The following is a 22,444-nucleotide window of genomic DNA, read 5'->3' as shown; positions in this document are numbered from 1 at the left end:
TACGATCGGATTTTGTTGTCGGAAAATTTTATCTCCTGCTCTCAAACTTTGTGTGTCGGAAAATCCGATGGAAAATGTCCGATGGAGCCCACACACGGTCGGAATTTCCGACAACACGTTCCGATCGGACATTTTCCATCGGAAAATCCGACCGTGTGTACGGGGCATAACACTGTATATATTTGATATTTTGTTCCCTAGCCATATAGCTGGTTATTTATCTTCACCACTGCCTATAGATATTCAAGAATAAAGTTATTTTTTTTAAACTTTACAGAATAACTAAATTATACACCACACTTTTTTTGAGGTTTTTATCCAATTTAATCAAAACAATAATCGGCCAACTAATCGATTATGAAAATAATTGTTGGTTGCAACTAGAAGCCTGTTCCTGAAGACCCCTTTAGAGGTATATCTGCCAGAGAGAAAAAAAAACTGTCTTTTATGTGCTTATTGCCTCTTGTGGGGCAATTGTAATTGTGTTACGGACAATCCATTTGAGCTTCAAGACAGAAGTTTAACTTTGTCATGTGCCTGCTGAGGCATTTTAAAACTGTAGTGCATGCTTTGTGTTGGTTGTGATTCATTTGTGTTGTGCTGCATGCTTCTTGCAAGTGCTGAGACACCAATTGCTTCCCCTGCGTCTTGCACAGAGATTCAGCTGTCTCCCCCGTAAAGGTTCTGGATACCTCTCACTTGGTGCTGCTAATTGTTTTCTCTGTATTGGTACATGAGGAGTCGCAGCCTGCAGACATAACTCCAAATGGAACTTTAGTCAGAAAGTTAAGTCCTGCTAGATCACTTCAGGCCGGTCCCTTTTGAAGGTATAGCTTTGTAAAATATTAATAAGTGGCCTATACTGTTTAAAATCCAGCAGGTGGATTTGATTTAAATCAGGATTTAAGTCATGATTTAAATCACGAGTAAAAAGGCTTGATTTATATCAAGTCGATTTAAATCATAATTTTTAAAGAGCAATTGTCATCTCTGTCCCGCAGCGGCTCCTCCTCTGACCCGCTGCTGACTCACCAACAGTCCCATTCACTTTAACGGGACGGCTGGTGATGCGGCAGTGACACAACAAGGTGAGGGACGTGGCAGCAGCAAGTGAGTGGATGGCCACTAACAGGCGCTGCCGTGATGGATCTGAAATGAAAGGTGCTCTTTAAATGTAAAGACTTATACTTGCTGGTAGTTTGTAATCTTTAATATTTGCAAACAAAATGAAGTTTTCCTATTTAGAATAATAAGCTGTTGGGTTAATAAAACAGCAATATCAGAACCGATTCAATCATACAGTTTGTAGTGTACATTTGCAAAACGATGGGATAAAGGAATATTCCTGAACTTTGTTTTATCTCATGGTTACTGTGAAATTGTGCGAATGCATCAATGCAGTGCACGTTATCTCAGCTTGCAGAGCTTGGATGAATTGAATGAGCTTACCAAAAATGTAAATATTGCAGAATATACAGCCTCATGCTACATAACTAAGGTCCATTTCATGCTGAATAAACTAAATTATTAATATATCCTAAATAGAAAACTTTAGATAGATTTTTACTCCGAAGGCATTTTATTAAAATAAATAAAATGAATAATAAATTTGATAAAAATCAAAAAACTCTGATTTACAGTGCTTTGAAAAAGTATTCATACCTCTTGAAATTTTCCACATTTTGTCATGTTACAACCAAAAACAAATTTATTTTATTTGGATTTTGTGTGATAAGCCAACACAAAGTGGCACATAATTGTGAAGTGGAAGGAAAATGATAAATGGTTTTCCTAATTTTTTAAAATAAATATGTGAAGTGTGGCGTGCATTTGTATTCAGCCCCCCTCAATCAATACTTTGCTAGAACCACCTTTCGCTGTAATTCCAGCTGCAAGTCTTTTTGGGTATGTCTCTACCAGCCTTGCACATCTAGAGAGTGACATTTTTGCCCATTCTTCTTTGCAAAATAGCTCAAGCTCTGTCAGATTGGATGGAGAACGTCTGTCACACGCAATGTTCATGTCTTGCCACAGATTCTCAGTTGGATTTAGGTCTGGACTTTGGGCTATTCTAACACCTGAATATGCTTTAATCTAAACCATTCCAATGTAGCTCTAGCTGTATATTTAGGGTCGTTGTCTTGCTGGAAGGTGAACCTCTGCCCCAGTCTTATGTGTTTGCAGACTCTAACAGGTTTTCTAATAAGATTGCCCTGTATTTGGCTCCATTCGTCTTCCCATCAACTGTGACCAGCTTCCCTGTCCTTGCTTAAGAAAAGTATCCCCACAATATGATGCTGCCATCACCATGTTTCACGGTGGGGATGATGTGTTCAGGGTGATGTGCAGTGTTAGTTTTCTGCCACACAGAATTTTGCTTTTGGGCTCATCTGAACAGAGCACCTTCCACATGTTTGCCCCACATGGCATCTCGCAAACGGGACTTCTTACAGCTTTCTTTCAACAATGGCTCTCTTTTTGCTACTCTTCCAAAAAAAGCAAGATTTGTGGAGTGCACGACTAATAGTTGTCCTGTGGACAGATTCTCCCACCTAAGCTGTGGATCTCTGTAGCTCCTCCAGAGTTACCATGGGCCTCTTGATTGCTTCTCTGATTAAGTCTATCCTTGCCCGGCCTGTCAGTTTAGGTGGACAGCCATGTCTTGGTAGGTTTGCAGTTGTGCCATACTCTTTCCATTTTCGGATGATGGATTGAACAGTCCTCCGTGAGATGCTCAAAGCTTTGGATATTTTTTTATAACCCAACTCTGCTTTAAACGTCTTCATAACTTTTAACCTGACCTTTCTGGTGTGTTTTTTGGCCTTTTATGATGCTGTTTGTTCACTAAGGCTCTCTAACAAATCTCTGAGTGCTTCACAGAACAGCTGTAATTATACTGAGATTAAATTACACACAGGTGGACTCTATTTACTAATTAGGTGACTTCTGAAGGCAATTGGTTCCACTAAATTTTAGTTAGGGGTATCAGAATAAAGGGTGCTGAATACAAATGCACGCCACACTTTTAACATTCACATTCATTTGTAAAGAAATTTGTATGATTAATTTAATCAAAGAGGTTTTTTCTCTTCCACCCAGCAATATTCTATGGAGGATATCCCATTGTGGATTTAGCCATTTCATGTCCTAATAAGACTGACTATGCCTCTTTGGCCAATTGTGCTGTGTCTCTCAATAAGCGATGAAGAAAGTGGGACTTTTTTGTACTCCACATAAAATCCTTTTGGATCTGATATCCTTGGCTTTTCCCCTCGTTTGGGTTTCCCTGTGTCTGTGGTTGTCTGTTTTTGCTTTTTTTTCCCTCTGGTGACATAATGGTTTTCACATTGTACAGTTATGTTCCATTACTGAACATGAGAGAAAGGGATTTCACAGCGAGTACAAAAAAAACCCCAAAAACATAATTTTGTTCTTCATCGTATGGTGAAGGGATGGGGCCTTGTTGCTGTCTTATCTTCCTATTGAAAAAATATACCTTCACTTACTGTCAGGACCAGAAGTGATGTGAAATCGCTTTGGTGGGAACAAAAACACATTATAGTAGAGTGTGAGGGACTTAAATTTTGCTGCCCATGCTTTCCTGTCCAGGTAATAAACACTTTTTATATCTTGTACTGGTTTCTCAGGGATAGGAAGCAAGGGAAAACCTGTCACAGACAGCAAACAAACTCAGCAGAAATGTTATTCTATCCAAAACTAAAACATAAAAGATGGTTTGCATTGAGTTTTAAACTTTTTGAGAGCTGAACCTTCAGAGAGATGTTTCTTATTTTACACATTGAGAGTTAAAGATTAATTTCTTATACTACAAATATGGTTTGACTTTTATTTATAAAAAAGTGATCCAGTCCTAATTTATTTCTAGTTGGACAGATTTGCCAGCATTCGTATTCCTGGAAGTAGAAAAGACCGGCCTAATTTAAACTACATAAAGAACTGCAACACTCCTGGTGAATGGTCTACATCATCTGAGCATGAAGACTTTCCTCCTAAGCAGCTGTCTGATAAAGAAGTTCTGGCTCTGTTTGAAAAAATGATGGTAAGCTATATATTTGTTTTGACGTGACTAAGTTTCTTATTTTTTGTTTTCCATGTTGAGTTTATTTAAGTAGGAAGAGATAACCTGGCTGCTGCACACCTCGCACGGCCTGAGTGGTTAGCGGGTAAAAGTAACCTGGGCTCGATTCATCCAAGCCATGCCCTCAACATGAAATAACACAAAAAATGATATTTCTAAAGGGAAAAAAAAAATTAATGAAATGACATTTAAATTGCCGGCAATGCAATACCATTGCCGACAGTAACAAAATGTTGGGTCTGGTACGGGTTTTAAGGGGAACCCCACAACAAAATACAAAAGAACATCAAACCTAAAAAAGAAATGGTGATTATGAACATCAAACAAAAAATAAATGCCGATATGCAATAAACCCCCTGCCCGCAGACCCCCACAACCACTGGCCAGGGTTGTGGGGATGAAGCCCCATCAACATGGGAACAAGGTGCTTCTTTAGGACCCCATGCCCCAATGCACCCCCCCATGTTAATGGCATGTGGCCTTGTATGGGTTCAGGAGGGACGGGCGTTCACCCCCCCTTTTTTGACCTGCCGGACTGCATGCTCGCATAAGGGTCTGCCATGGATTTTGGGGGGGACCCCACGCTGGTTTTTTTTTTTTCCATAATTTTTACTTGTCAGGATTTTTTAACATTCACCTGTCAGTGGGAAGCCCCTGATGAGTCATCCATTGTCAAGGATGCAGCAGCCAGCTTCCCAGCCCGCTCCTTAGCAACCAACTAATGGGGGGGGGGGGCGGCAGAGGCCCCCTATGCTGTGTTTTCACAAATACTGCATGTGATTGCAAAACCCTGGTGATAAATATTGCATTTTTCTTACTCTCTGGTCTGAGCTTACCTCATGGTTTTTAAGCAATATTTACATGCACATTTTTCATTTTGCAATAAATACCACATAATCATTTTTTTTTTGGGGGGGGATTGGACTTTGTTTATCGCATGCGATCATTTATGCAAATGAGTCCTGTGACTGCGTTCTCACATGTGGTAAACGTTAGTGAATTGACCCCTTTGTCTCATGTTTCTTTATTTCATATCGGCAGAATGTACAATCAGCACAAACCGTTATTAGGTATGAGAAAAATGTAAGCTGTATACTATAGGCTGATCACAACACCTCCAATGCATATTAAAAGATAAAATTAGTGCAGTGCATTCTGCTGTCCCTTCCACAGCAACTTCCTGCAGCAGCTAGAGTCTATAACACTCCCCTCTGTAGTCTTTCAGACTCTGTAAATGATGTAACTTCCTTCACAGCTCTGATGGTGGGTGGGACTCAATACATCCTAATTAACATTCAATCCCTCCTAGTCACACCTACAGGAGGAGTCCAAATCTCCCAAGTCCGGCCACACAGATCACAGCATTATTCAAGAAGAAAACCCCTTTATATACACAGCTATGTTCTGAAGACTAGCTGTGCTGCTGCTGGACAGGCTGGAGTGGATTACAATTAGAATTCTATCCTTCCCAGTTCAATATGCACACCAGTGTGAACAGGGAGAGTGCCACCTCTCAGTCTGAGCCCTGCTCTCTGTGAAGTGATTAATTTACATATGAAGGAAACGCCTTCCCAATAACCTTCCATAGTTTTTCCTCTGTAATCTTGCAGTAAGCCATTATTCTTTGCCATGCTGCAAGACAGAAAAGACACAGGAGGAGGTATGACACATGTACACCTTTCACCACCCACATGAAGGCTCAGAAACACCCACAGTAACCCTGGGACTCACCCACATCAATGCCCAGAACTGGTACAAGTGACTGACCATAGCCTGCCCTGATGCTACAGAGGCTCAAAGGATCATGGAAGATGACTGGAAAAGGAAGGAAACGGGAAGTCAGAGAACTCTGAAATTCAGCCAGGAGAAGGAGTGACATTACAGACACAGAAACCTGCTGTATACAGCTAAAGGAGGAAAGTTACACACTAAGAGCCCTTTCACACTGGGGCGGGGGGCGGCGTCGGCGGTAAAACGCTGCTATTATTAGCAGTGTTTTACCGTCGGTATGCGGCCGCTAGCGGGGCGGTTTTACCCCCCGCTAGCGGCCGAGAAAGAGTTAAATACCACCGCAAAGCGCCTCTGCAGAGGCGCTTTGCCGGCGGTATAGCCGCGCCGTTCTATTGATTTCAATGGGCAGGAGCGGTAAAGGAGCGGTATACACACCGCTCCTTCACCGCTCCGAAGATGCTGCTGGCAGGACTTTTTTTATCGTCCTGCCAGCGCATCGCTCCAGTGTGAAAGCCCCCGGGGCTTTCACACTGGAATGCAAGCAACGGCACTTTCGGGTCGGTTTGCAGGTGCTATTATTAGCGCAATAGCGCCTGCAAACCGCCCCAGTGTGAAAGGGCTCAAACTGACGTCGGGGTTGTGATTAATTTACATGCACAATGCATCTGTTTTGTGGAGGAAAATAAAGCTGGAGTTCTTAAGTATGCTCCTATAGTCTAGGCCTTATACCCACAGGAACTGTCAGTTTCCTGATAAATAAGCATTTTGCACTGCTGCTGTATTGAGTTTAGTTGATTTCAATATATAAAATGAATGGAGCAAGCTGCATTTTGTACTCTTCTGATTTACACTGTAATTATTGTGTTCTTTCTTTTTAACAGCTGGAAAAGGCTTGAGTAGCCAAAATGTAATATCTCTCAATGTAATTTGAAAGTAGTATAATTAAAATGAATTGGGTTATGTGAGGACCCGGGTGATTTTCTTGTGAAACAATGTTTAGCCATCTTTATTATTGCTTATTTATTACTAAATGGATTGTTGGATGTAAGCTATGCTTTCTATCACATACGCAAGCAATAGACTTAGTGCTAAAAAGCATTACATCCCATGAAAAGATGCCAACTGACATTGCTTAGATGGGATTAGATATCAGACAAGTTTGATTTGAAAGTTCTGCAGTGTAAGAGAACAATGTTCAGAGAATTAGAATTGAATTCAGAATATGTGAAACTAGTTAATTTGAGATGGATTTAAAATATTAAAAACAAAATCTGTAGCTAGATCAATATGCTGCTCTTTATAAAAACAAAATAAGGCCACTAGAGCCAAGTTGTACAACGACTGGTTAACAAAAGGAATAAACTGTATTAAATCCCTTAACACCTCCACAAACAAACCACTGATCTTTTGACGAAATGGTGAAATATCTACTTATTAAAAAAGGGCTCTTTGCATTATTTCAAGCTCGATCCAATGTATTAAACATTATTAAAAATGCTTTCTCCCACTGATTTGTCTAATCCAATAGATTAAATACTGATGGAAACCAATCCAGATAAACAAGCAAAATTCTGGATATTTTCAAAATGCCACTTGCACATTATGTGAAAAAACCCATAGAATGAGTAAATGGATGAAGCAATTCCCAACTAATCCTGTAGAGCAGTGTTTGTCAACCTTTTTTCATTCAAGGCATCCTTTTAAAATTATGCATAATCTGAAGGAACCTCATTTTAAAATGTAAAAAACTAAACTAATACATAATGCAGCAACAGCCCCACACGTTGGATACCCAAAGTTAGATGTGAGCTATTCTTCCAGAGCAAATACACCTTTGCATACTGGTACTGACTAGTATTCTAATATTTCTCTTCTCTCTTTTTCTCTCCCTCGCTAATGTGACCCCAGTGCTGATGGAGAGGGGGCAGGGAAGGGGCAAATAAGGATGCTATTCAGGCACCCGATGTCCTCTTTATTACCCTGATGATGTCATCGGTTGTTAAGATACCGGTGGCTGGAAGGTTGTAAGAGTGCACCGTGAAAACCTGTGGCTTTGTGTAGCTAAATGGCAAGCTTCATCTACTTGCTGCTTGTATGCAATTTTTAGGCATTTTGCCAAGGAGCCCCTGAAGAAATGCGAATGCACCACAGCGTGCATGGGCACCCTGGTTGAAAAAGGCTGCTATAGAGAATGTTCTCAATTCTTTGAATATACAATAGCTTGGTGAACACTCACAATTAACTCCTACCAGCCAATTATGCTGAAAATCTACCATAGTTTATTGATTTTGCCACCCACCTATTCTTCCCAATAGAACTAAGCCAAACACCCCAATGCTTAAACTTTTGACACAGTCCAGCAGACCAGGCTTGACTGTGTCATGCCTTCTAGGCTTTTTTCCAAGATTAAATGAATATATTAATAAGAAATAAAATATTAATAATACAATATTAATATAAAAACTGCTCAATATACACGGCTGTATACTTGGTTAATTACTTACCCTTAATGCATGAATGATCAATATTCGGCATAATAAACCTACAACTTTTAAAACTTTATACAAGGTGGTGATTAAATTTGGAAAGGATCCGACAGAGACCTCTCTGAAGACAGAAACAAAGAAGGTTGACACAACACTTTTTAAAGTCTAGGACTCTTTTTTTTTTTTTTTTTGTCACCTTACCTAATCTGTACTTTTGTTGATTCACGATCGTTTTGAGGTAAACTGGAGAAGGATGCAAAACACAAACCAAGGTCTATTGTATCTTTTTCACACAGTCTCTTTTCCAAGTTGTCTTGAAACTCCAACTACTGAGAACAATATTAAAACATGTGGCGTCCTATAGACTGTGCTTGATATCTGGATCAAACACTTTGTTAAATTGGTATTGCACAAAGTATATCTGTAATCTATAATAAAAAAAATAAAATGGGTATTGTTAATGGTGATATTGTATATATTTTAAGTTGTTTATAACAGACAACTTTATAATCAGAAACTGGGGCATTGCACAGTAAAACTTGCTTTATATTATGACTGTTTTATATGATTATTAGGACATCCTTATGTTAAATTGTTTAATTTTGCATGGGATTCATAGTGATTGAGAGTACATTTCTGTTTCGTTGTGGGTATTCATGTGTTGACTTACATTGCCAATATAATTTAACCAGAACACACTCAGAAGCTAACAATAAAATGAACATGAAAAGATGGTGGAGAAGGTTACTGAAACTGTGCCTGTTGAAAATAAAGAAAGGCAGCACAGTGCAAACCTTGTGGTATGTTACTGAAATTTTAGTTTGATTATTCAGTGAAACATGCTCACAAGACTATGGAATTAATACCTGCATTTGACGCCAGCAGAGATTCACTCAAACTACCCTCACCATGGGAAGCCACTGGAATCGGATGCCTATTGGGCTGCCGAGATGCCCTTACTGTAAAAGTATGCCACCTAGTGTCTGGCAGGAGCTATTGTGCATGTGGTGCCTCCTCCTTCCTGAATGAGCATTTAGAATTATGCACAATTAGGTCGATAGAAGCATTAACAGTTCATTGGAGTATGTCATATAAACTGTTCCATGCCATGGTTTAATCATAACACAAGACATTGTCTAGCAATGTCTGTCAAAATATTATTTGGTACCACAAGATTTGGTACATGAGCTTCTTTATTGCGTTGCTTGGAGTGGAAGGAGTGGTGAATTCAAATTCAAATGAATGGTGCAGCTCCAAAAACAACGCAAAAAAAAAAAGTGCGGAAAAACGCAGTACCGTCACTGAAGTATGAACAAGATCAATTTTCTTTTCCAAATGTATAATGTTAGGGAGGCAGCTGCAGCCTGTGTGCTTTGATCAGATTAATTATTTGGAGGGGAAAGAGGTTGTCTGCAGGTCATGCTGAGAGAGACAAAGTTTCTTCCAAAAGTGTCCCCTGATATACGAATCCAGTGCAGCCACACATAAGTGAACCATCCAAACATTGCATAATTCTCATCTACAGAGCAGGCATTGGATCCCAGCCACTGGCCATGACTAGTGAGTTTGGAGTGACTCTATGCTAGCTTCAAACGTCACCATCACTTCCCTGAACTTGTGACTACATATTCATTAAATAAAAAATGTCAGTATTACACTGAGGTTTTTGTACTGCTTTCTTTTTGGTTTCTGACTGTCCCATTCCCTCTTTATATGTGGCCAATTTTGGTTTATATTTCTATGTACAGAATTTAACTCTAAGCACACAGCAGGGGTGCTTATTTGTACATAGGCTGTTGAGATCAGAGTTTGACTTGCTTTTATTCCCCCATGTAAGTCAATGTGAATGCATTATATACAAGTAAACACATCTCAAATGCATATAAAATACTCATCTCCTCAATGAAGACACAATGCAACAGATGTTTTGTTAATAAAGAGTGGGCAATGGTTAGAACCTCCTTCAGTTGTTTGTTTGTTTAAAAAAAAAGGGAAGAGTCACAAATAGTAATTGAAAAAAACAAAAAGAAAAAAACTGTCAGAAGTTCTAACATTTTCCTTCTTAAATAAAAATAAAAACTGCTTGGAGTGATACTTTCAAGTGCTAAATCTACTTTAGCCACTTGCGGACTGCCTGCCTGCAATGTACAGTGCACAGGCAAAGCATCATAGCTGTACATCGCTGCCTGCTTCCGGGTTTAGGGCGCAAGCATGCGTGTGCCCTTAACCCAGCAATCAACACAGGGCTCTACAGAAGGAGTGATCTTTGTGTTTCTTATCTCTGCAAAGCAGGAATAAGAAACAAAGGGATCGTTCCTAAAAAGCCGCACACATTTAACCCCTTGATCGCCCTAGATGTTAACCCCTTCCCAACCAGTATCATTAGTACAGTGACAGTGTATAGTACTAGCACTGATCACTGTATTAGTGTTACTGGTGTTGTGAGTGGCAGAAAGTCCCCCCCCCCAACACCCCCCCCCCCCCCCAGCATCAGTTAGTTTTAGATTTATCTCCACACTATCGCAGTCCCATTATAAGTCGCTGATCACCATCATTCGTATAAAAAAAAAAATTCCAATATATATACCATAGTTTGTAGGCAACACAAACCAATCAATATACACTTATTGGGATTTCTTTTAATCGGACATGTAGCAAAATACATTTTGGACAAAATTTATGAAGACATATTGGATATGTTTTTTTAGCAGAATATTATCACAAAAAAAAAATAACCCAGTGGTGATCAAATACCACCAAAAGAAAGCTCTATTTGTATGAAAAAATTATATAAATTTGATTTGGGTACAGTGTTGCATGACCGTGCAATTGCTAGTTAAAGTAGCGCAGTGCTAAATGGCAAATAATGGACTGGTCATGAAGGGGGTAAAATCTTCCAAATGGTTAAAGAGACCCTATTTACCAGTCCATACAAAAAAAAAAAAGACATTCTTGCAGCAGTAAAGGATAATAAGTACTTGGTTTGCTTTATTTTAAATATTCATTTTTCATGTAATTTCCTCTGCTAATGTGATATATGTGTATATATATATATATATATATATATATATATATATTTATATTTTACAAGACAGTCTCATCTTTTGTTAGTGTAAAATGGCTGCCAGTGGGCACATTCATTATTAATGGCGCTGACCCCTCCTCCACTCCACAAATATTACAATCGGCTCTGATTTGCTTCCCTTTCCCCTCCAAAAACAAACATCTTTAACATGTTTGTTATAATCAGCCTTTCTGTGTTTTTCATTTTTTTTTGTTGTTTTTTTTCTTGTTACACCAGCACTGACCCTACTCCATTTAGTAGTTCTCACAGTTGGCTTTGCTTTTACTTTTTTTGCAGTCCTGATTAACAGAATTTACACAACAGCACTGTTCAGTGATTAGAGACAATGTTTGAGCCGGGATCTTGCTCCTGGCTTGAACAGAGGCTCCAGGCAGTCTTATAACCTCTTTTAGTCATAAGATTGTGATAGGCTCTCCTGTGAGCTGCAAACATAAACCAAGTAACATAGCAGACCTTCTTTAGAGAGTCACTAGAAAAAAAAAGCTGTAGCTACTTGCACAGTATTTAGGTTTCTGTGAAACAGGTTATATCTTGTCCCATTGTATATAAATGAGATGGTCGCTTCTCTTTTCCAAAGGGGTGCTGCTCCTGAGTAGGTGATTATGTATATTTTTCTTAGAGCCTGTGGTAAAGTGGACAACCCTGGAATAATTCTGTTATCCCATGTGACTTGCTTGCTAAATACAAATAAAGCAAGCTATTTGGGGAAGGCTGTTTACCAGTTTCTGGAGCACTAAGTTGTATAGCTCTTAAAACGTAATTATGTCTAAGCCTGAGAAGCTTTATGGTTTCATATCTGATTATAAACCAAAGAGAACAATAATCAGTAGCTCTAATTATGGCTTGAAGGGGAGACTGGGCAACTATACACTTTGCTGCAGGGGGAAGATAGTCCTATCGTTTTTATTAGTCATGAATAAGAAATCAATGTTAAAATTAGCCTAAAATAGGATTAGAGGCTATTTGTCAAAATTAGCCTTTGTTGTTATACTGGTATTATATATCAGAGATTATAACCACATTAAGTGTCTCAGATGCTGCAGGGACACACTTTTTTGAGACAGAAGCTTAAATATGTTAAAACGAATATAGTGTGTACTTTACCCTTTTCAGATATGTTTCAACAACTGGTCTATCTACCCTTTTTTAATATAATTTATGGATTCCCATTTCAGATTTTGATGTTTTACTTATTTGTTCTTAACTCAAATTGTATTCTTGTTTCCAAAAGAATTCCTAGCTGTTTGGTTATATAGCTGAATAATATATTGGAAAACTAATTTGCGTGTTCAGATGCCCATGGTTAGTATGGTACACTTAAGCACATTGTGTAAGAATGCATGTGTGTGTGTGTATATGTATGTGTGTATATATATATATATATATATATATATATATATATGTCTCTCTCTCTCTCTCTTTCTCTCTATATATATATATATATATATTGTACTTATTGGCGTATAACACACACATTCATTTTGAGAGGGAAGTTTCAGGAAAAAAACTTAAATTTTAAATAAGGAACTTTGAAGCAAAATAAGGGTCAGTGCCTATCTGCAGCCTCACCATTGCCATCAATGCAGCCTGATCAATGCCCATCTGCAGCCTCATCAGTCCACATCAATGCAGCCTCATCAGTCCACATCAATGCAGCCTCATCAGTCCACATCAATGCAGCCTCATCAGTCCACATCAATGCAGCCTCAGTCCCAGTCTCACCATGGCCATCAATGCAGCAGCCTCACCATTGCCATCAATGCAGCAGCCTCACCATTGCCATCAATGCAGCAGCCTCACCATTGCCATCAATGCAGCAGCCTCACCATTGCCATCAATGCAGCAGCCTCACCATTGCCATCAATGCAGCAGCCTCACCATTGCCTTCAATGCAGAAGCCTCACCATTGTCATCAGTGCAGTCTGATCGATGCACATCTGCAGCCTAGAAGAAACAGGGAGGGGGGGGGGGGGCGAGCGATGACAGATTACATACAGTGAGAATCTCCTATGATAGACAGAACAATAGTCCAATGGCGACCCTGGAGATGAGACTTTCTATTACAGAGGCCGCCAAGTAAACAGGAGATTCTCACTGTATGTAATTTGATGACGCTCGTCAGGTCCCCCTTCCTGTCCCCTCCAAGGCAGCTAAAATTGAAGTATTGGCATATAACACGCACGCGCTATTTGCACCCGATTTTCAGGGCGAAAAAAGTGCATGTTATATGCCAGTAAATCTATATATATTAATGTGTGTGTGTGTGTGTGTATATATATATATATATATATATATATATATATATATATATATAATAATTTCTATTTTTATGCATATATATTTTTTTTTTTTTTCAAAATGAAGTGTGTATACATTTTCGTATTTTACATTCAACGGGTAAAATCAGTATTGAACACGTCACCATTTTTCTAGGTAAATCTATTTCTAAAGGTGCTTTTACATGAAATTTTCATCACATGTCGGTAACAACCTATGCAATCTGTACATACAAAGAAACCAAAACAAAAAAGTTCAGAAATTAAATTATGTGTAATAAAATAACACAGGGAAAAAGTATTGAACACATGAAGAAAGGGAGGTGTAAAAAGGCATGGAAAGCCAAGACACCAGCTGAAATCTATCAGTAATTAGAAAGCAATCTTCCCTCTTGTCAGTGCAAATCAATATCAGCTGGTTCAGTCTCCGCTGAAAAAAGTCTCCTGACCAAGGTGTCACACAAGAAACATCTCATAATGGGTAAAAGCAAAGCGCTCTCAAGACCTTCGCAACCTTATTGTTGCAAAACATACGGATGACATTTGTTACAGAAGGATTTCTAGACTTCTGAATGTTCAAGTAAACACTGTTGGGGCCATAATCCGGAAGTAGAAAGAACATAATTAACCTATTTACCAGCCACCACCAAGGGCTACTCGCAAGATTTCTGACAGAGGAGTGAAAAGAGTTATCAAAAGAGTTGTCAGAGCCAAGGACCACTTGTGGAGAGCTTCAGAAAGACCTAGAATTAGTAGGTGCAATGCACTCAACTGCCATGGCCTGTATGCACGCTCACCACGCAAGACTCCATTGCTGAAGAAAAAGCACGTTGAAGCTTGTTTAAAGTTTGCTTCACAACATTTAGACAAACCTGTGAAATACTGGGAGCATTTAGTCTGGTGAGATGAGACCAAAATAGAACTCTTTGGATGTCATAATACACACCATGTTTGAAGGTCAAATGGCACTGCACATCACCCCAAAAACACCATACCAACAGTGAAGTTTGGAGGAGGGAACATTTGGTTGGCTGTTTTTCAGCATACGGTACTGGCAAACTTCATATCATTGAAGGAAGGATGAATGGAATAATATACCAAGACATTCTTGATAAAAATCTGCTGCCATCTACCAGGATGATAAGGATGAAACGAGAGTGGACATTTCAGCAAGACAATGATCCCAAACACAAAGAAAAGGAATCTCATTTGGTTTCAAAGAAAAAAAGAGATTAAAGCTGCTAGAATGGCCCAGCCAAGCGCCTGACCTTGAATCCAATAGAAAATCTATGGAAAGAACTAAAGATCAGAGTTCATAGACGAGGCCCACGGAACCTTCAAGATTTGAAGACTGTGTGGAAGAATGGGCCAAAATCACACCTGAGCAATGCGTGTGACTAGTTTCTCTATACTGGAGGCGTCTTGAGGCTGTCATTACCAACAAAGGATTTTGTATGAAGTATTAAATACATTTCAGTTAGCATGTTCAATACTTTTTTCTCTATGTCATTCCATTTTATTACACATAACTTAATTTATGAACGTATTTGTTTCGGTTTCTTTGTATGGATTCTTACCGACGTGTGGTGAAAATGTAATTTCAGTAGCATCTTTAGAAATTTATTTACCTAGGAAAATGGTGTCGTGTTCAATACTTTTTTTGCCTGCTGCATGTTAAATACAAAAATGTATACACACTTCAACTTGAAAAAAATATATACATAAAAACTTATTTTTGCAGGATCCAGTCATGTTTAAGTTATGCACTCACATTAGGTGCTCATGGTGGTCACCATTAGCATCCAGACACTTTTGATTTTGGTGGACTACTGCATGAACAGCATTGGCTAGAGCAGCGGCCCATAACCTTTTTGTCACCTGCGGCTGCGTGGGTAAGCTTTTTTTTTTTTGCGGGCAATTTGTCAGGGCAATGACTGGTGTTAGTGCTTCAATCATTCCGGCACCATGCTTGATATGGGGTTTGGGTGATTGAAGCGCATTTATTTTTTTTACATCGTAGTAATGATATAGTTCAACTCACCATAATGCAGAATCAGTGGGAGCCCTGCCACCAGATGCAGCTTGTGACTTGCCATGTCACCTGCCACCATATGTGGATTGTCACTTGGCACGTCGCCTGCCACCCGATGTGGGTTTTCACTTGCCACGTCGCCTGCCACCAGATGTGGGTTTTCACTTGCCACGTCGCCTACCACCAGATGTGGAATGTCACTTGCCACGTCACCTGCCTTCAGATGTAGGTTGTCACTTTCCACGTCACCTGCTAGTGTCACCAGATGTGGTTTGTCACTGCATTGGTGGCAGCACTGTTCCATTTAGCACAGAGGCAGTGGTGGGTTCCGAGTGAAGGCAGGAGAGCGGTGATGTGGGGTGGGCGGTGAGAGATGTCATCTCTGCTCCTCGTTGCACCTCTGACATGAAGAGGCTGACAGAATACCGGCTGTGAGGGTGGAAGAGCGGCGATGCGGGGTGGACGGAGAGATGTCATCTCTGCTTGCCTGCCTGCTTGATTCTCTCATCCACCCGGCTCTCATGCCGCCCTGCTCTCTCATGCTGTCCGTACCCGCGGCCTGACTGCAGAGAGGCCACAGCCCAGGGGTTGGGGACCGTGGACTAGATTGTCCGCAGGAATTGCTCTGCATGATGTTTCCATTTCTTTTCGTAGTTCTGTTCATAGTGCAGTCAGTGTAGGTGGTTTTCTATGATATACAACATCCTTTAGTGTTAGCAATAGATAGAAATCGAAGGGTGTTAAGTCCAGGGAATGTGGAGGGAGTTCAATAGCATCTCTACATCCTACCCAATGTCATCGGCTCTCACGTCTTGGTGGTAGTGAGGTGGTGCACCATCTTGCTGGATGTAAAATTGCTCATTTGCAAAATGGATGTGCGAAACATGTCGAGGTACGCTGGACCAGTTACTGTGCCTTAAAAAAAAAAAAATGGTCCAATTAAACTCCTGGTTAACAGTCCACACCAGACATTGAGCCCCAGTAAAGTGAAGTGTGTGTATACATTTTATTTGTCTCTTCTTTATCTGCCGTACTTTTATGCTATATTGTATCTTGGAGCGAGATATGCTCTCTCTGCCTGCTACCGAATACATTTTGGCCTAAATTTATAAAGATAGATTATTTGCTAAATTTTATAACAGAAATGAACAAAAACACTTAAAAAAAAAAAAAATAGTCTTATTTTTGTAAAAATAAAAAACCCAGTGGTGATTAAATACTACCACAAAGAAGCTCTATTTATATAAAAATATAAAAATTATTGTAATTTTTCAACTTGTGGCAAAATATAACATTTTCCATGGACTCAACATACCTATCAGCAAATAGCTTGGGGTGTTTACTTTCCAAAAAGGGGTCATTTGGGGGGGCTGGGGGGTTGAACTGACCTGGCATTTTATGCACAACATTTAGAAGCTTATGTGGCACATCACCCACTCTCCTAACCACGTGAAGACAAAGCCCTTTCTGACACTTTTTTTTGTTTACATGAAAAAATATATTTTTTTTTGCAAGAAAATTACTTTGAACCCCCAAACATTATATATATATATATATATATATATATATATATATATATATATATATATATATATATATATATATATATATATATATATATATATATATAATTTTTTTAAAGCAAAGGCCCTACAGATTAAAATGGTGGGTGTTGCAAATGTTGTTTTTTTTCAAACGCTATTTTTTTGGAAAAAACACATTTTTTAAATTTTAATGCACTAAAACACACTATATTGCACAAACGTGCAGCGGTAAAAAACTACAAACATTTTTAAAAGCCTTTACAGGTTACCACTTTAGATTTACAGAGGAGGTCTACTGCTAAAATTACTGCCCTCGATCTGACCTTCACGGTGATACCTCACATGCATGGTGCAATTGCTGTTTACATATGACACGAGACCGATACTTGTGTTCGCCTTTGCGCATAAGCACGGGGGGGGACAGGGGTGCTTTTTTTTTTTAATTAGCTCTTTTTCTTTTTTCTTTTATTTTTAAACTGTTCCTTTCATTTTTTTTAAAAATTTTTTATTGTTATCTCAGGGAATCTAAATATCCCCTATGATAGCAATAGTTAGTGACAGGTACTCCTTTTTTTTCTTTTTTTAAATTGGGGTCTATTAGACCCTAGATCTCTTCTCTGCCCTCAAAGCATCTGACCACACCAATATTGGTGTGATAAAATGCTTTCCCAATGGCGCTGTTTATATCTGGCGAAACCTAAGTCGTGAAATGCTCATAGCTTTCGATTTCTTAGGCCATAGAGATGATTGGAGCTGTTCTGGTCTCTGATCAGCTCTATGGTCAGCTGGCAGAACTACCCACTGCATTTTCGGGTTCCCTGTTGGGACAGGAGAGCCTGAGAAAACCATGGAAGACGGTGGGGGGGGGGACGTTCCCTCCCACTGCTTGTCAAAGCAGTCTAGAAGCTTATTAGCCGCTATGGTTGCTTTTACATGAAAGCCGACTGCTGGCTGAAAAGAATGATACCTAAACCTGCAGGCATCATTCTGGTATAACCAGTCAAAGTCCAGTAACATACCAGTATGTCGCTGGTCCTTGTTTGGCATACATTGTAATGTTCTTTTTTTCATGCAGCCTGTGGGCTAAACGAAAAAAAGAGATTTGATCATTAGAATACTGCCCTTCATCCACCCACTTATAATGATGGGCATACATGCACCATTTTTTTTTTAAGTGAAGAAATCACCTCCTACAGCGCTGGAGTCGCTGATTTACGTATCGTGGGAGAAACGCTGTTGCTGTCAAGATAAATAAATCAGTGCTGCAGCTGAATGGTGTACCTGCTAAGCAAATGATGGTTAACAATAAAACAAAGTAACATTACTGTATAACAGTAAGATATACCATACCTGCAAAGCAAATGCAATAAAACGTAGTAAAAATAAAGCATATTTTAACGCAATCTGTGCCTAAAAAATATATGTCAAAGCATGGGGGCAATCCGCCCCTAATGTTAGGAGCAAATCGCTCCTCCACCCCTGCCCCCATGCTTCGGCATATATACTCTTCTTTTAACTGTGGTGATGAAATCACCTCCAACAGGGCTGGTGTCATGGCTTTATGTGGGAGCAAACGCTGTTGCTGTCAGAATAAATAAACCTGTGCTGCAGCTGAATGGCGTACTTGCTAAGCAAATGATGGTTAACAATAAAACAAATTAACATTACAGTATAACATAACATACCATACCTGCAAAGCAAATACAATAAAACATAGTAAAAATAAAACAGAGAGAGAACAATAGATAAAGAACAATAGAGAGCGGACAGTAGAGAGCGAACATAAGAGAAGAGAAATAAAACCAAGTATTTTTGGATTTTTTTTTCCCTCACTTTTTTCACTTTATAAAAACTGTAAACTGAACGTTGTAGATTAGGGTCTCTCAAAATGTGATGGCCATCTCATCTTTCGAGACCCTTTGTTAGTGCCCCTTAGGACTGTGTAGTGCTGTACCCTACGCTAATACGCCACTTGTGTGTGGTAGCGTTTGAAACAGTCACCGATGCAGAGACCAGGTTGGTCAGGACAGGAGGGACAATAAAAGCGGGTGTCGTGCCTAAATCTGCATTTTCTGCAGACACGACATCATCTTTGGAGTGTTCTTTGGGTAGGGGTAAAAAAGTGGAATACCGCGCCATGACGAAAAATAGAAATAAAAAAGCAGCTGTTAGAAGTGGGATACACACAAAAAGTAGATAAAAAGAATATAGCAGCGCTGAGGAGTGAATGGATAACAATTGTGCTAAATCATTGACAAATAACCGAAAAATAAATAAAAAATAAAAAATCACCAAAAACAATTGATCAGACCAAATACTGAAAAAGGCTATAGTGAAAAAGTATTACAAATAAATAAAAATATAATGTAAATATGAAATGATAAATAACAAAATCGTGTAGATAAGGAATCTTGAATCAAAGGGTATATACTGAATTCTCCCACCGTGGCAACAGTCCAAATTCATAAACCAAGTGTTCAAAAAATTATTAATAGATTAATATTAATTTCGTGACAAATCCACCACTGCAACAAAATTGTGACCACCGTGTGAAATGCAAGCTTACCAAATAGAAAGCTAGCCAAGCTTGTGACCTATTCCCGGTCAGGGCCTTTTTCCCTAAGTGAACCAGGTATCTCCAATCCGGTCTCGTATCTTAGAAACAGGCCAGCTATCCACACTCTAACAGATGTTTGCTGGCAACTTAATGGGCTCTCCTAATCCAGGAAGCTCCAATAGGTGGTCATACGAAACCCAAAAAAGAAAGGCTCACCATAGCATAATTCCGTCTGAACATGTTTATTAAAAGATTAAAATTACACTTACAGTGTTAAGGATAAATAGCAGCAAATAGCCGGCTGTGCATGGACGCCCGTCCACTGAGACACTGGTACGTGGTGACGTCAGCACGTAAACTCCTCCCGACGTACGTTTCGTCAAAACAATGACATCGTCTGGGGAATGTTCCCGTTATCCAGAGTAAACGTCGTGGTGTAAGGATCCAGGACGGCAGCGGGTGACGTCAGAACGTAGCTTCTCCCCTGTACGCGTTACATTCGCAAGAACTTTGTCAGTGGGGCGGAGCTAACGTACATCATCTGTCCTCTTATAAACATACCCGTCGTCATGGCAACATGACGCGCTCAGGATCAGCGCACACTCCACTCCCCAAACACACTAGGAAGCACTGTCAGGCAGCATACCCGCAGACAGGCATTACTGAGCAAAAAAACCTAGGATAATCTGAACCAAACATCAATAAGAAATTGGTCAGAATACTGACCCCTAATGGCCACTTTAGAAAACGCTAAAAAAAAAAAAAAAAAGCTATAAAAAAAAAAACCCAATCAATATAAGGTAAATCATTAAATTAATTAGAACTGAGCACCCGCTGCCATCCTGAAAAGCCACACACCATTCACAACATTTACAATAAAAGATACCATGTCCTGAAAGACAATGAAAATTAAACAAACTAAAAACTACCTATCAGAAATAAAGCAATTCAAATCAAAATCTATGTTTAAAGCGGGGGTCCACCTATCTATCGTTTTTTTTTTTTGAGTTCATTCACAAACTTTTCTTCTCAGCATTACATACTCACATATTGTGTGTAATATGTCCGCCTGTGTCAGATTTTGTCGGAAAGAATAACTTATATTATTCACTGCAGGAAGTTTCCATCTTCATTGTGGGCATTTGAAGCCCACAAGCATTTATTTCCTGGATGTGGTGAATGCTGTGCTCCCAGCATTCACTGCTCGTTCCCGCACATGCTCAGTGGCATCCTGGGAAGCCTGAGACTAGCTCCCAGGAGGCTGTGTGGAGTCTGGGAGAGGCTAGAAACACGCCTACTCCCACGGGAGGAGAACCAGGAAGTGCAAAGAAGAATAGAAAAATAAAAGATAATTACGGCGATTTAAATTTTTTTAAACGGCATGTCAGCATCTAGGCAAGGAAGAAAATACATACAGATATTGTTCAAAATTTGGGTGGAACCCCGCTTTAACCCTTTAGGCGATAAAACCTTAGCCTCAAAAATCCAGAATGTTTCTCTCTGGCTAAGGTGACGGATGTAATTACCCCCCCCCCCCCGCGATCCCGAGCGCGCCATGTTTTTATGACGATAGGTATGTTTATAAGAGAACGGGTGACGTACGTTAGCTCTGCCCCGCTGACAAAGCTCTTGCGAACGTAACGTGTACGGGGGAGGAGCTACGTTCTGACATCACCAGCTGCCATCCTGGATCCTTACACCACAAAGTTTACTCTGGACATGTGCTTTTACACTCATTCTCTTGTGGGTAGTTATTTTATGAATAATAAAGCCTTTAAAACAGCTACGAGTGAGCACTTAGATCTCCTTTCTCTCACCATACATACCCCTGAAGATATCGGTTGAAGGTCCTGGACCCTGCCTGGATTATTTACCTGTATGGGACATGTGCTGCTGACCATCTGTTAGCTCACTGGTCCACATCCTGAGGTGAGCTAAGCGAGTGCGGTGGAGGGATAGTCACTATCGCATTGGATTTATGCCTTTGTCACATGGAATTCTCTTCAGTGCTTGCTGAGACTGACCGTTCTTCATATATTGGTTTTTGGATTTTGTGGTGATCTGTTAGTGTTCAGCTGCACCATATATTGCATTTAGGTATTTTTGTGCTGATTGTATTATACATTTTATACAAGGTCTACAGGATCTAAGACCCATCTTCAGTGTTCTGACTGAGGGAAGAAGGTTCTCATCCAAGTTTTTACAATACATGGCACCGTCCATTGACCCCTCAATGTGGCAAAGTTGGCCTGTACCTTTTAGCAGAAAAGCATATTGTTTCCACCTCCATGCTTGACTGTAGGAATGGTGTTCTTGCGGTCATAGTTAGCATTTTTCTTCCTCCAAACATGGTGAGTTGGCTTAATGCCAAAGATCTCAATTTTGATCTAATCTGACCACAGCACTTTCTCCCAATTCTCTGAATCATTTAGATGTTCAGTGGCATGACTGTACGTGTGCCTTCTTGAGGAGGGGGAACATGCCAGCACTGCAGAATTTCAATCCATGGCGGCGTTGTGTTACCAGTGTTTTGTTTGACTGTGGTCCAAACTGCCTTGAGATCATTCACAAGCTCCTCCCATGTAGTTCTGGGCTGATCCCTCACTTTTATCATGATCAACCATACCCCATGAA

The 22,444-nt window shown here is 39.8% G+C and overlaps 1 protein-coding gene across 1 annotated transcript in view; it reads left to right on the top strand.

Annotated features, from left to right (window-relative positions):
• Positions 1–22,444, top strand: part of DIAPH3 (diaphanous related formin 3) — a 1,160,230-nt gene that overhangs the window by 149,088 nt on the left and 988,698 nt on the right. Inside the window, exon 3 of the mRNA XM_073614238.1 lies at positions 3,887–4,060. Coding sequence (XP_073470339.1) covers positions 3,887–4,060 — 174 coding nt within the window. The remainder of the gene's footprint in view (positions 1–3,886; positions 4,061–22,444) is intronic.

This window comes from Aquarana catesbeiana, linkage group LG02 (genome assembly GCF_042186555.1).
Source record: "Aquarana catesbeiana isolate 2022-GZ linkage group LG02, ASM4218655v1, whole genome shotgun sequence".
NCBI classification, from domain to species: domain Eukaryota; kingdom Metazoa; phylum Chordata; class Amphibia; order Anura; family Ranidae; genus Aquarana; species Aquarana catesbeiana.
The sequence above is the reverse complement of the archived record's forward strand: the minus strand, read 5'-3'. Positions and strand labels throughout refer to the sequence as shown.